The sequence below is a fragment of the Topomyia yanbarensis genome, chromosome 3, assembly GCF_030247195.1.
Source record: "Topomyia yanbarensis strain Yona2022 chromosome 3, ASM3024719v1, whole genome shotgun sequence".
Classification (NCBI taxonomy): domain Eukaryota; kingdom Metazoa; phylum Arthropoda; class Insecta; order Diptera; family Culicidae; genus Topomyia; species Topomyia yanbarensis.
In genome coordinates, this window is record NC_080672.1 from 329666590 (window position 1) to 329679726 (window position 13137).

General features: G+C 36.6%; 1 protein-coding gene across 3 annotated transcripts in view; it reads left to right on the forward strand.

Moving 5' to 3' along the window:
* The window catches only part of LOC131693099 (nuclear factor NF-kappa-B p110 subunit), a 63726-nt gene that overhangs the window by 23086 nt on the left and 27503 nt on the right, over window positions 1-13137 (forward strand). The window contains exon 1 of one of the 3 annotated variants that reach the window (XM_058980643.1): window positions 9518-9656. The exons of the other annotated variants lie outside the window; for them this stretch is intronic. Coding sequence (XP_058836626.1) covers window positions 9608-9656 — 49 coding nt within the window. The 5' untranslated portion in view covers window positions 9518-9607. Of the gene's footprint in view, window positions 1-9517; window positions 9657-13137 lie in introns of those variants that run through there. 3 annotated transcript variants of the gene reach the window in all.

The following is a 13137-nucleotide window of genomic DNA, read 5'->3' on the forward strand; positions in this document are numbered from 1 at the left end:
CCCTTTCTCGCACTCTTGTTGATAGCATATTTCGCTACCGAATTCCTGTGAAATCAGTCGGAATGTTTTCTCCCAGTCTTTTCACTCCAATGTAAGCACCGATTGTATCAGAAAATTCGAATTCGCGCTGAAATTCCGACATAAATCAGTGATCATTCCGAATTACATTACGGTATTTTAAGACTAGGTTGAGGTTATGAATTGTGCGGGCAAAGTTGTGTCGAAAAATTGAGCTAAGTTTGTCATTTTTTAAAGCGTTTTATGCAAATATTATTTGAAAAAGCGAGAGACAGATCGTTGGTAGCTCTCTCGAAGATAGAAAAATCAAGTTGAATTAAAAAAATATATTCAAGGTTGTCGGAGTTATGGTCCATCCCTCGGAGCATCTTTTTTGGCAGAGGTTTGCGATGAACGCTCTTAAAGCCGAACCGCTCAACTGAAATCCAAAAACTAAAAAGATTATTGAAAAAAATGTATTGTGGTGTACTTGAACGGAACGATTTCTCAATAAAAAAAATTGTGTTACAAATAAAACATGTTGACCAAAAAATTGAGATTTGCGGTGTTCAAAGTTTTAAACAAAGATTCATTGCAAAGAATCGAAATTTTTTAATGAAAAAGAAACCGTTTAAATATACACGAATGTAAATACAAACAAGTTAAAACAAAGTTTAGGAAAATCGGATGAATAGTTGTTGAGATGTCACGTTCACCACCGTTTAAAAAAAATCATTCCGAAATAATTGCGTTTAAAGTTTTGCGTTAACTTCATTCGTGAAAGAACCGGCGCGCTGCAAGCGGCTGGTATTTAAAATCTAGTGCTCATACTGGATGAAATTTCACACAGATATTTTCCAAAGTATGTACTATTAGAATATTGAATGGCGAATGACCCTATGCGGTTAAAGCCTAATAAAATAATAATAATAAAGAATTTTTTTTCGAATCCAACCTTATGAAGCGTCTCTTCACTTGACTTACATTGAAGTACACCTTGATCATATTGAGTTCTCGATATTTAGGCATAAAAGCCATCTGTCACAGTTCACTTTAAGCGAAAATTCCGGAGAAACCGGTTTTGACCAAACACAGTTCAGTTAACTTTTCTCATCCGAATAGAATTTAACAATCATATTTACTATATGAACAATAATTCAACGTTATGGTTTTTACTGTTTTTTTTAAATCTAAAGATTTATTTGAAACGGCTCAAGGAGTTAGCACAACTGAGCCGTGGATCTTTTATTTTTTTTACAATAAGTAAAAATAAAAAAAATATACTAAGAATGTCGGCACGCTAGATCTTGTTGAAGCTGTTTGCTGCTGCGTGTTGAGATTCTGTTCCTTGGCGGTGCAGCCGCTTGGGGGTCATTCAGTCTGCCTTCTCTCGCGTTATCGTTCCCGTCCATGTCATCATCGGTACTGCTTTCTTGCTGTTCACGATCAGAGGTTCTTATTTGTTTCTTGTTCTTACGGGTCGCTGTTGTAAATCCGGCTTCATCGGTATTTGTTGGTGATGCTAGTTGTTGGTTTAGGAGCGGTTGTCGTAGTCGTTGTACCTGCATTATTGGTTAATTGGATCGTTGTTGTTGGTTTATCTGAACGTGTCGGTGGCTGCTTGTTAGGCTTGTTGGCTGTAGTAGATGAGTTTTGACTAGTTGCTTCGGCGCATGGTTTTCCGTAGTGGGCTGTATGGTTACAGAATTGGCATGTTGGGGTCTGCCCGGGATATGTGATTAGCGTTGTTTGCTTATAGGTCACGCCATCCTTCGATGATTTGCATTCGGTAGTCATGTAAGAAGGTATTGGTTTAGTCACTCGCATCCTCACAATACGTACGCCGTTGGGAATGCCGGTGAAAGAATTTCTCCAGGTCTCATTCGTAATAGATTCTACTTCTCCATATTGCGGCATGATTCGTTTGATGTAATCTTCCCTAGTGCGCGGGCGCAATCATGGATACGCACGTTCACTAGAGTGACAGGAAAAAAATGACCCCTATCGGCCCATGCCTGAGTCGATTCCTAGTATTTGCTCCAAATTTGAAGCAAATCGAACAAGTCTAACTACCGGACAAACGTACCTGAAATTTGCATGGGATTTTTCGACAATTTACATGCAGAAAACCCACTAACTCGCATTTTCGCCGCTAGGTGGCACTGTATGCATCGTATTATCACTGTAAGTAAAAATAAGAAATATAATTTAATTTCCTACAACTTTGTCGAAGACTGCTAGTCAATCCGGCTTTGTTAAAAGAAGTTATTAAACTTTTAACGAAGTGATGTCTGAGTCAGTTTTGCACGGGGCCTGTGTATCAGTACTCGATTCACACGAACTAAACATTTTTGTGAAATAATCGGTAGGTTTAGGTCAATAGCATGTTCAGAAGAATTATAGTAAGTAATACGAGGCATGTTTTAGTTAGAAAATTTAAGTTTCACATTTTACCGCGCAGAGGGCGCCAACACTAACTTTTCAACGGAAAGAGATAGAGATTAGGTGTGTTTCACAAAGTTGTAGAACAGGCATTTTTCAATAATTCTTCTGAACATCTCGATATTCTATCTCACTTCTATGAAAAGATAGTGTTGGCGCCCTCTATGCGGTAACAGGTGGAACTAAAATTTTCTAACCAAAACATTACTCGTGTTACTTACTATAAATCTTCTGAACAGACTATTGAGCTAAACCTAATGAGTATTTCACAAAAATATATAGTTGGTGGGAGTCGAGTACTGATACACAACCATGCACTACTAGGCCCCATGCAAAACTGACTCAGACATCACTTCGTTAAAAGTTTAATAATTTCTTTTAACACAGCCGTTTTGACTAGCAGTCTTCGAAAAAGTTGTAGACAATTAAATTATCTTTCTCATTTTCACTTACAGTGATAATACGATGCATACAGTGCCACCTAGCGGCGAAAATGCGAGTTAGTTGCTTTTCTCCATGTAAATTGTCGAAAAATCCCATACAAATTTCAGGCGCGTTGGTCCGGTAGCTAAACATGTCCGATTTGCTTCAAAATTGGAGTAAGTACTCAAGCAAGTGGGACAAGGAGTCGACTCAGGGGTGGGCCGATTGAGTTTTCAAAACTTCATTATTTTTCTGGGCACTCTAACGTCCACCATGTTGTTTTCCATATGCACGGGGATTGATTCTGGTGTTATTAAATTCGACCTCGTGTTGCATGTTGTGCTTTGCAATGAAGTTTTCTGCCTGTGCTAAACATCTAAACATGACCAGAACACATTTTTTAACGTGTTGTAGCTGAATGTACGTAACTTTAGCGAGATTAACCTCCATTTTAACTTTAACTAATTTTTCCACTTCCTGAACTGTGGGTCTAACACGAGTTTTATTAATATCGATCGAAATCGTGGTATCCCGTAGTACGGGCACTTTTGTTTCAATTGACAAACTCATTTCACACCGCAGCCGGGGGCAACGATACAATTTGTTTGTGCACTGATATAGAACAAAAGCTGGTTTGATTCACTGGTACCTATAGCCTGCTATAGCGTAGCAATTTTTTGCTTCTACTTTGTGCGAGGACTGTTTTTACTGTTTTAACATATTTCGAGGCAGAGTATATCCAGAAAATTTGCAATAATACTTCATAAAAGCGTTATTCATGTAGACAGTAAAGCCAAATCTACCTATCGAACATGTTAGTGGCTTCCTATCATGCAAAGTAAACAAACATTCTTCTGACGGAGATCTTAGAAGAAAAGTATTAGTCTTGATAAAAATAATATTATGGCAAATTATTTCAATAAACTAAAAAAGACACTTTATCCACTTTATAATATACTATTAGGGTATTATAAATAGAGTGCTGTAAGACACGAAACAGCCACTTTTCAATTAACGCCGTATGCATTTGTTATGAAACTCGGTTGAAGTAACTGTTACAAAAAAAACCTGTTTAAATCCCACTAGCGGTGCAATTGTGCCTTTCTCAATCATGCACACGAGAATGTTTGCGTTGTTTATATTCATTAAAAGCTTTCAAATGCATATATTATATTTTATTATTATACATGACATGACAAATATACAAGAAAAGAAATCATTATTCGAGTTCTAAAATTTTGCAAAAAAAAAAGCGGCGGTAATATTGAACTGAAAAAAGGTGCGAAATCGGGAAAGTCCCAAAAATTTTCCGTGATAACATAAAACCTCGACGTTTCATGCATTTTAAAGATGTTTGGCATCAAAAATACGAATTCGATTTCTGAAATTTCATGGGGTCCCCCCTTTGAAAAAAAAATTGAGTTCCGGCTTATATGGGAATTTCATATGTGACCACACAATTTAGTCTATATTTCCGGCCCCATATAAGCGATCCATACGAAATTTTATAAACTTCTGTGGGGATATTATAGCTATCATTTGGGACTAAGTTTGTGAAAATCGGCCCAACCATTTCCGGGAAACTGATGTGAGTTCGTAAATTTTGAAAGATGGCCGCTTTTCCCGGGCACTTCCGGAACCGTCTATGGTGGTCAATGTAGTGAACGAAAGTTTGGTTGGCCGTCGGTGACCTAGAACAGCAAATTTAAGTTGTTTGAGAGACATTTTAGCGAAATTTTTACCTTTTTTGCTTTCATCGGAGTATCGGTTTGAATCACAATTTGCTATGTGATCGCACGCCACAACCCGTAACTCCAGAACCGGAAGTCGGATCAGGATGAAATTTAATAGCCATTTACGGAGGCGCAATACCTTTCATTTGAGACTAAGTTTGGTTGTATCGGTCTAGCCATCTCCGAGAAACCGACGTGACTGTTATTCTGAATTTAGATACTTCGGACGGGGCTTCCGGAACCGAGGATGGTGGCCAATGTGGCCAAAGAGACTTTGAATGGATGTTAGTGACCTAATACTACAAATCGAAGCAGTTGTGGTCATATTTTGGAAAAAATTTCACCTTTACACATTCATTGCAGAATTTCTTAAAATCGACATTTTCTGCGTGATCGTGCTCACCACCCTGTAATTCCGGAACCGGAGGTCGGATCCATCAGAAATTCAATAGCAGCCTATAGGAATGTTGTATCTTCCATTTGAGACTAAATTTGTCAAAATCGGTTCAGCCATCTCTGAGAAAAATGAGTGACATTTTTGGTCACATACACACACATACGCACATACACACTTACATACATACATACATACATACATACATACATACATACATACATACATACATACATACATACATACATACATACACACATACATACACACGCACAGACATTTGCCGGACTCGACGAACTGAATCGAATGGTATATGTCACTCGGCCCTCCGGGCCTCCGTTAAAAAGTCGGTTTTCAGAGCAATTGCAATACCGTAAACCGGGGTGACATTGATCACTTTTCAAAGTAATCATTACATATTTTTAGACGCAATACATTTTTTTCAAGTTTAATATTTTTAAACCATGTACTGATGTATGGAGAACAAGATTGGATGGTTTTACCTAAAATTGTCCGCTTACAGCTATTTTTCCAAAAATGATTTCAAGTTGAAGTCCGTTTTCGTATTCCGGGGTGACTTTGATAACCTGCATGTTCACCCACATTAAGTTATCGTTGTCAATGTTTTTCATTGAAATGTTTGTTTAAACTGATTCTGGAATGATATTGATTGTTAAATAGATGTTAATTGGTATTATACAAAGTATTTCAATGTACTGTAAAATTCGAGTAACCAAAATTCGAATAATTCGTGTCCAACTAGAATAAAAGATTCTGAAAACCTTTAAAACTGCTCAAATTGTTTTATTTCAGTGCTTTGTCGACGTACAAAAAGTTTCATCCGTTCTATCACGTTGGAATATTGAACAATAAAAAAAATGTTGCGAATTTTAGCTTAAAATAATTTGAAATAATTGCCAACTAGTTTTACAAAAAAAATGTATTTAAAATAAACAAACTCTTAAAACTAAAGTTTCCACATCCCAATCTAAAGGAAAATAAAAACTCGCTTGTAATTTATTACTTTTGCTCAAATCTGAGATTTATTTGTTTTATAAAAAATAGACACTTTACGAAGCTTCGTAAAAAGGTAAAGTAAAATTTCGGTTTTTTTGTAGTTTTTGTACCCAAAAACCGAACAATATACTCAAAAAGTATAACAAATCAGTATTTTATAAGTTTAGAGTAAAAATCAGTTCAAGTTAAAATGATTCGGTAGATTATTCTGGTTTAATAAGCGATCTAGGAAAAAATTCGAGTGATCAAAGTCACCCCGCTGATCAAAGTCCCCCCGGTTTACGGTACCTTTCTATTGAGAAAGGCAAAACTGTGGTTTCCGGAAACAAAGAAATACTCATGATTTTACGCAACGGTACGCATTCCTCTGTACGGGACTCTAAGAAAACATAGACACTAACATTTTAGATAACAATAAATATTTTTGTCACGTGGAAAAGTGATGCAGTGATTTATCATTAAATGCCACTGTTTCCAAGATCAACATCGATTTTTTTTACCGTCCATCGATTTCAAATTGAAATTTGCAGTTCAAACGTTAACGTTTATTGCTTTTGTATTGTATCATATCGCTAGACTGTACTATAACACATTGTAAAACTACTGTACCAGCAAAAATTATGGTTTGGTTTTTTTTCGATTGGTACGTAACGTTTTGTCCAAAACTTCTACTAAGTGAATTTTTGGCAGTTTGCTTTTACGCCCTAATCATAAGTCAGTCGAAAACTACGTCATTCGGAGTTCCGATTCAAACCTTGGATGGGTATACCTGGGAGGTTGTTATTATTTTCTTTACCTTTATTAATTAGACCGAATTTACGAACTGCCTGAAGATAACTTAGGCGCATTGAGATGAAATCAGGCATGTCACAACTTTAAAACATTTTTAGCGAGTTTAGTATGTAACTTGGTGGTCTATGGAAAGCTTGTAGACGATTTTGAGAAGCTGCCGAAAATACAAACTGTTTCTTAAGAAGAAATGGTTATTTGGTGAAATTCTAGTATATAACGAGATACTTAGGGCCGATCTCTTCACCCTCGCTTATCGCTTAAGCCAGGTTTAAACGAATTTAGAATAGTATAAGGTCTAGGATTCGCTCCGTGCAAGCGTGTCGATATGTACAACATATTATGTTGTTTGGGAACGAAAATTACGCGACGTTTTTAGGTGGGAAGGTGATATGACAAATTGTAACATGTTGTGACATATGGGAGAGGGTAGAAAGCTAGAACGTTTCGTAACATGTTTTAACTGAAGAAAATCAATTTTTTAAGTAATTCTTTACGTAATAGGGGAGGGGAAGGGGGTTTAGTGAAATTTGCGACAATTTAATAAACGAAGGGAGGTGGAGTCAATTTTGGGCAATTTTTACGTTACATAATTTATGAATGGTGTCTTAGTTGCTTTGTTAGTCTCCTAGCACAAGGAAACTTAAAAAAAGAAAATATCTTGTTTAGTTTTGGATTGTTTTTACTCAGAGCTACCGAGAGTAATCTGTTTTCTAAACACTGATAATTTGAACTCCAAACAGCCAGCCGTGGGAGTATTGCCTTAAAAGGAGCTAATCTTATCTAGGCAATTGATTGGTATGATATGATAACACTTATTATGGAGAAAAAGTTATGTAAGTACGAACTGATATAGGAAGAGTACATCAACGCAGGTTTTTCGTATTTTTCATTCGCCGATTGTTAATAGAGTCCTCGTGTAGTAACGAGAATAGCAACCTCTACTTATATTTTTCGTAATAAATTATCACGAAATGGCGGTCATTCAGTGAAACAACTCTTTACTGTAGTGCCTAATTGGAGGGAAAAGTGCAGCTAGTAATTCTTTACTATAATTTCCCTAAAGAGAAAAATTTGGATTAAAAGAAAATCAATTTTTCTCCACTGTGCAGAAAATTGGGTAAATCCACTTAAAGGGCACAAAAGCTGTAAATAAATTAGTTATGGAATTTGTGTTTCGACTTCGTCTCATCAGAATCCGACACTGATTTAGAGACAGCCGGATTGACGCTAGCTTGACTAGAGGTTTGCTCGGGAACACAAGTTGTGTGTCCGTTTTTTTGGAACTAGCGTCAATCTAGCCCCAGCTTCGTCCTGCCACTACGTTAGTGTAGGATTCTGATGAGACGAACTCAAAACACAAACTCCATAACTCATTTAGTATTTCTTGTTCAAAACAATTGAATCAAAAAGGTGCATTAGTATATTATTTACTCGAAGCTGAAAAAACGGAAGATATTCGTACAATCGTAACTTTTACATGAGGCTTTCTGGAAAATTTTCGTGATATGAGTTTGACTTAAACGAGAGATTTATTTCAAAATCGGGGTACTAGTTCCACAGTCATGTCACCACAGTTACTAGAAGAACATTCCCTTCTTTGTCTTCAAAGCATATTTTCAAAAATACTTTGAATTCGGTTCTGAAATTTGTGTGATGTATTCTTAGATTATTGATTATACAGCTATTCTTGCAAATGGTGAAACTAGAACTCCTCCTGGGAATATGCATCGAGTGGCTGAGTCAAAGGCCTTACTTTCTTTACCATTTCGACAGCGCTTATCCACTCGTCCTTTTATTTGAATCTTATGGCGTAAATATAAGAATTAAATCTACATCACTCAATCAGTCTATTTCCCATATTATTTAGCGACAGAACGCCTGTATAAGTTGTTTGGATATCATTTAATTTTTTATATTCTGGATTAAATTTTACCATTCAAATATAATGTATTTTTTCGAGTAGACAAGCGGTTCTCAACCTACGGACCCGTCCATATCATTACAACACATTTTCGAAAACGGTGGTTTTGATTAGTATATTATGCAAAGAGTTGGGGAGCTAACATATCAGCGACGGAATTATTAACGGGAAACATGAAAATAAAGAGAACATTTGGGCGACTGAAATTGTTGCGGGAGGCATAGATCTTGTTTCGTATAACATCTTCAGTTCGGTTAGTGTGCAAAAATCGATAAAAACAACTTCAAGCGTACAACTCGGACAGAGCTCCTTTGACGTAAGAATCGTTTTATAAACCTGTCTCATAGATGCCGCTAGAATCTGCCGTTTTTGACTATCACTAGAAAATATTCGCGTCGTGTGTCGCTTCGATGACGAATTCCGCGTATTCGCGTGCTCGTGCTATCACATTCGCATTCATGTGATGAATATATGGGAACGGAAGTAACGGCGTCCGATAGCAATCTATGACACAGATAGGAGCAAGCGCACAGCTCATAACTGATACTCGAGGTGAGTTCGAACCGGTACCGGCGATATTTGTGGAACCCCTCCTGATAAGCTCCTGGATTGATAAGCCCGCAGACCAGGTGTGACCCATCATCGATGTGACCATATCTTTTGTAGGTGCAAACTTACTGACATCAAAAGCGATGGTCTGCTGCGCGTCGCGAATTATTACACTTTCGGTCGTGGGAAGTAGCGGACGCGAATTTTAGTGTGCCTGTAACGATAAGCTTTCTCCCCAATTGGCGCCAGCGCAAAGGTGTGGTTTGTTTAGAATCGTTGTTTTGAGTGCGTGGTTCTTAGTAAATACATAGCGAAGCAAAGCATAGCAAAGGGTCAACTATGTACGCACACGGAGTTCCGTTGGCGCAATTTTGGCGTCATTTTGAAGGTAAATATGGGGGTTGCTTGTTTTGATCGCCGGTATGTGATAAAGCCGATGATTCATTGCCAAAATCGCGAGTTGAACGGGGAGTCATTGATAACATTGGTATGAATAGCTTCGTGGAGGTCCGATGCGTTGGCTTAATTTGGTGACCTGGCTGATTGATTGTCGAAGTTGAGATAAAGTGATAGCTAGCGGTGACTCATTATCATGCCGCTAATTTAACGATTTGATGGAGGATGTTGCTTATTGTTGACGTGACTGTCGGTGAGGAGAGAAGCTTTCTACAAAATTGTTGAGTGTTTGCAGTTCGTCATAGTTTGGGCAGGTAAAGAAAGAGTAACATTCACACGATGAAGCGGAGGCTGTTCGATAGTAAGTGATACTATTTACATATAGTTCTGTTTGTGAAGGAAATATTATGTCAATTCATTTGATAATAGTTTAGGTTTGTGTAAAGTGACCAGATGATACGTGCGCTGTTAAAGTTGAAACAGCTCAAGAATGTTTACATTTTTTGTTGATGTGTGATCGTTAACTGTTCAAAGGAATAATTTCGTTTTGATCACATTTTTCTGAAGCGTGTACTTTTCATTAAAATACACAATTTTTAGCAATACTTTCATTAAATCCTTCACTGCCTGCCAATTAATAGAAGTTTCAAGATTGACTCACTTAAAACAATCAACCTGATCAAATCGAATTATTCGAGCATCAAGATAATTAATTTATGTCTAATACGAAATTCTAATTAAATAATCGATTTTGAATCACAGAACATGTTTACGGTTTTCAACTTACTAGGCCATTTAGCGGGACGCCTTTACTGCATTAAAGCAAGAGAAAAAGAAATTGTCCGATTGGATCAATTTAAGAAGATACAATTTTGTGATCCATTAAGAATAGGTTCACAACCGTGCCGGTAAACACTTGGAATTATCAATTAAATTGATAATGTTGTAGTTTTGCGTATAACGAACAAACGATTATTTGTATTGTTGTATTTGAATTTGCCATAGTAAATATGAACGTTAAATAGCTCATTCAAGTTCTGCCTTATTTACACACGTAATCTTCGCTTTACTCAGTCACAGGCGGTTCTAGCCAGTCCGCCGGTGAAGACACCTTATAAGTAGGTACTACGTTAACCATTGATAAAATATTGAGGTAGAAATTCTATAATTATCTTGCTTTGACGTAAACTGTGAGCAGTAGTGAGTGTGACGGAGTGGCCCCGGTTGTGGATCGGGTATTGTTTTTTGTCCATAACATTTGTTCTTATATTTGTACGTTAATTTTAAAGGTTTACCAAATACCTAACTTTCCACCAAAGATATAATTTAATTTAGTTAATTTAGTTCGAAACGAAAAAGCTATAAACAATTATCTGTTTTTTATAAGATGTTTATATCCGGCTGGGGGCACCCTAGTAAAATCCACTAAAAATGAAAAAATATGATATGAAACCAGTGCAGATTGCACAGCATTTTATTCATACAGATGATACAAAAATCAGCTTCATTGGAAATTCGTATTGTTTACTCATCCGCATATGGTATTAGCGTGTTTTGCGTTTTATTCGGCGTTTGATTTGACAAAATAGTTGAAATGCGATTAAGGGGAAGGTAAGGTAATCTTCAATCAATTCCTGTACCACAATGAAATAAAGTCGAACCATATTTTCCTGAATTTTGACTGCAGAATATTGAAAATTGGGCAATTGACAGTGAATCTTTAGGAGACACCTTGAAAAAAAAAATACGGTGTACACTACAACTCAAAATATTCTGAAATTTTGCACAACTCAAGAGGAGTTCACATCATTGTCCAGTGCGCTGAAGTTGAACTATTATGTATTATATTATACTAAACAAACTAAAAAGGGTCTGGGGAGTACACGGTCTCCCTCTTCTTTTCATTATCTGACTACGTCTTTGTTATTCCGTTATTCATTCTGAATATTTCATTCAAAGGTACCAAGTTTATGAGAAGAATATGATCTCAATTATGAATTAGCTATGGGATTTGTGTTTCTAGTTCGTTTCATCAGAATCTGACACTAGCTTAGTGACAGGACTAAGCTAGCACCGGATTGACGCTAACTTAAAAAAATGAAAACAATAGGTCTGTTCCAGTACCAGGAGAAACTGGAAGTACTCCGGAGAAAATCGTTCCTGTACTCTCTTCTTCTCTTTTTTCTTCTTCTGGTAGCAAACCGGAGTAAAAAGGAGCAAAGATTTTTTGCTCCTGTTTACTCCGGAGTGACTTCCGTGTACTGGAACAAACCTAATGTTATTTTTAAAATGTCGATATCGGTGATGCAGTGTTGGAAGAAACAATTAATTACTCCAATTGGTTTGAACTAGGGATAGGTGAGTGAATCGCGAATCGATCAAAGAAACGACTCTTGAAAAAGAGTGAATAAGCCACGTTTCTTTTTTAAAAAGTAGCGATTCTTTAAAAAAAACGTGCGGTTGAGCGAGTTAATGGAATGTCAAATTTCGCATTTAGATGGAAATACTTTATTGTAAAAATTGCCTATTATTTAACGAAGCCAGCATTTCAACGCATCCTTCATTCATTCAGTTTCAAGCTGACTGAAGTTCCACGATGCCTTCAGTTCAGAAGAAATATAAATTAATTTACGTTTATTTGTTACATGTTAATAAATTAAAGGGAGAATCTTTTACGCTTTAGAGCATAAGTGAACTGCATAATTAATGTCTGGTGCATTCTCGCTCCATAAGCCTACTCAAAGAAAACCCAAAAATTCAGATTGAAACTGAAACTGAATATGAACTGAAAATAACTGAATGAATGCGCTGCGCCAATTAGAATGAGTTAGTTGGGCAGCTTACTGTGGACATAAATCACATAAAAATAAATACATGCGATGAACCCACGAGCACTTATTTGTATATATAGATTAAAACAATATACTCCAAATAAAAATCGAAATTTAAACTTCACAAATGAATCACTTACTGAGTCGATCAAGAGTCGATTCATTTTTCGTGAGTAAATCGGACACGATTTTCTCACTAAACTAAATCGGTTTGCTCGTCTCTAGTATGAACCATTAGACTTAAAATCGTTATAACTATTTTTATAAACTCTTAGCTAGTTACCGTCTTTGACAAAGTTGTTAATTATGGTTTGAACTATTGTTTTGCAGAGTTTTTCATATTGAGTATTTATTAACTTAAATGCAAAATAATTGATTTTCCCATATTAAATTCCATAAAAACATTGAACGCAATGCGCGAAACCAGGGAGGAACCAAACGCTTCCAAATTTTACGCAGGCATTTGGGACCATAAAAGGAACTCAAAAAGTTCTGTGCTGAAAAATGACAGGTCGAGCCACTCTAGTGGAGCATCAGCTTCTTCTTCAGATACTCAGATCATTTCTCATTTCTAATTCCAGCAGTCTAAAAATGGTAGAGTCCAAACCGCATGATAATATTATCTTACAGGTACTTGCCATA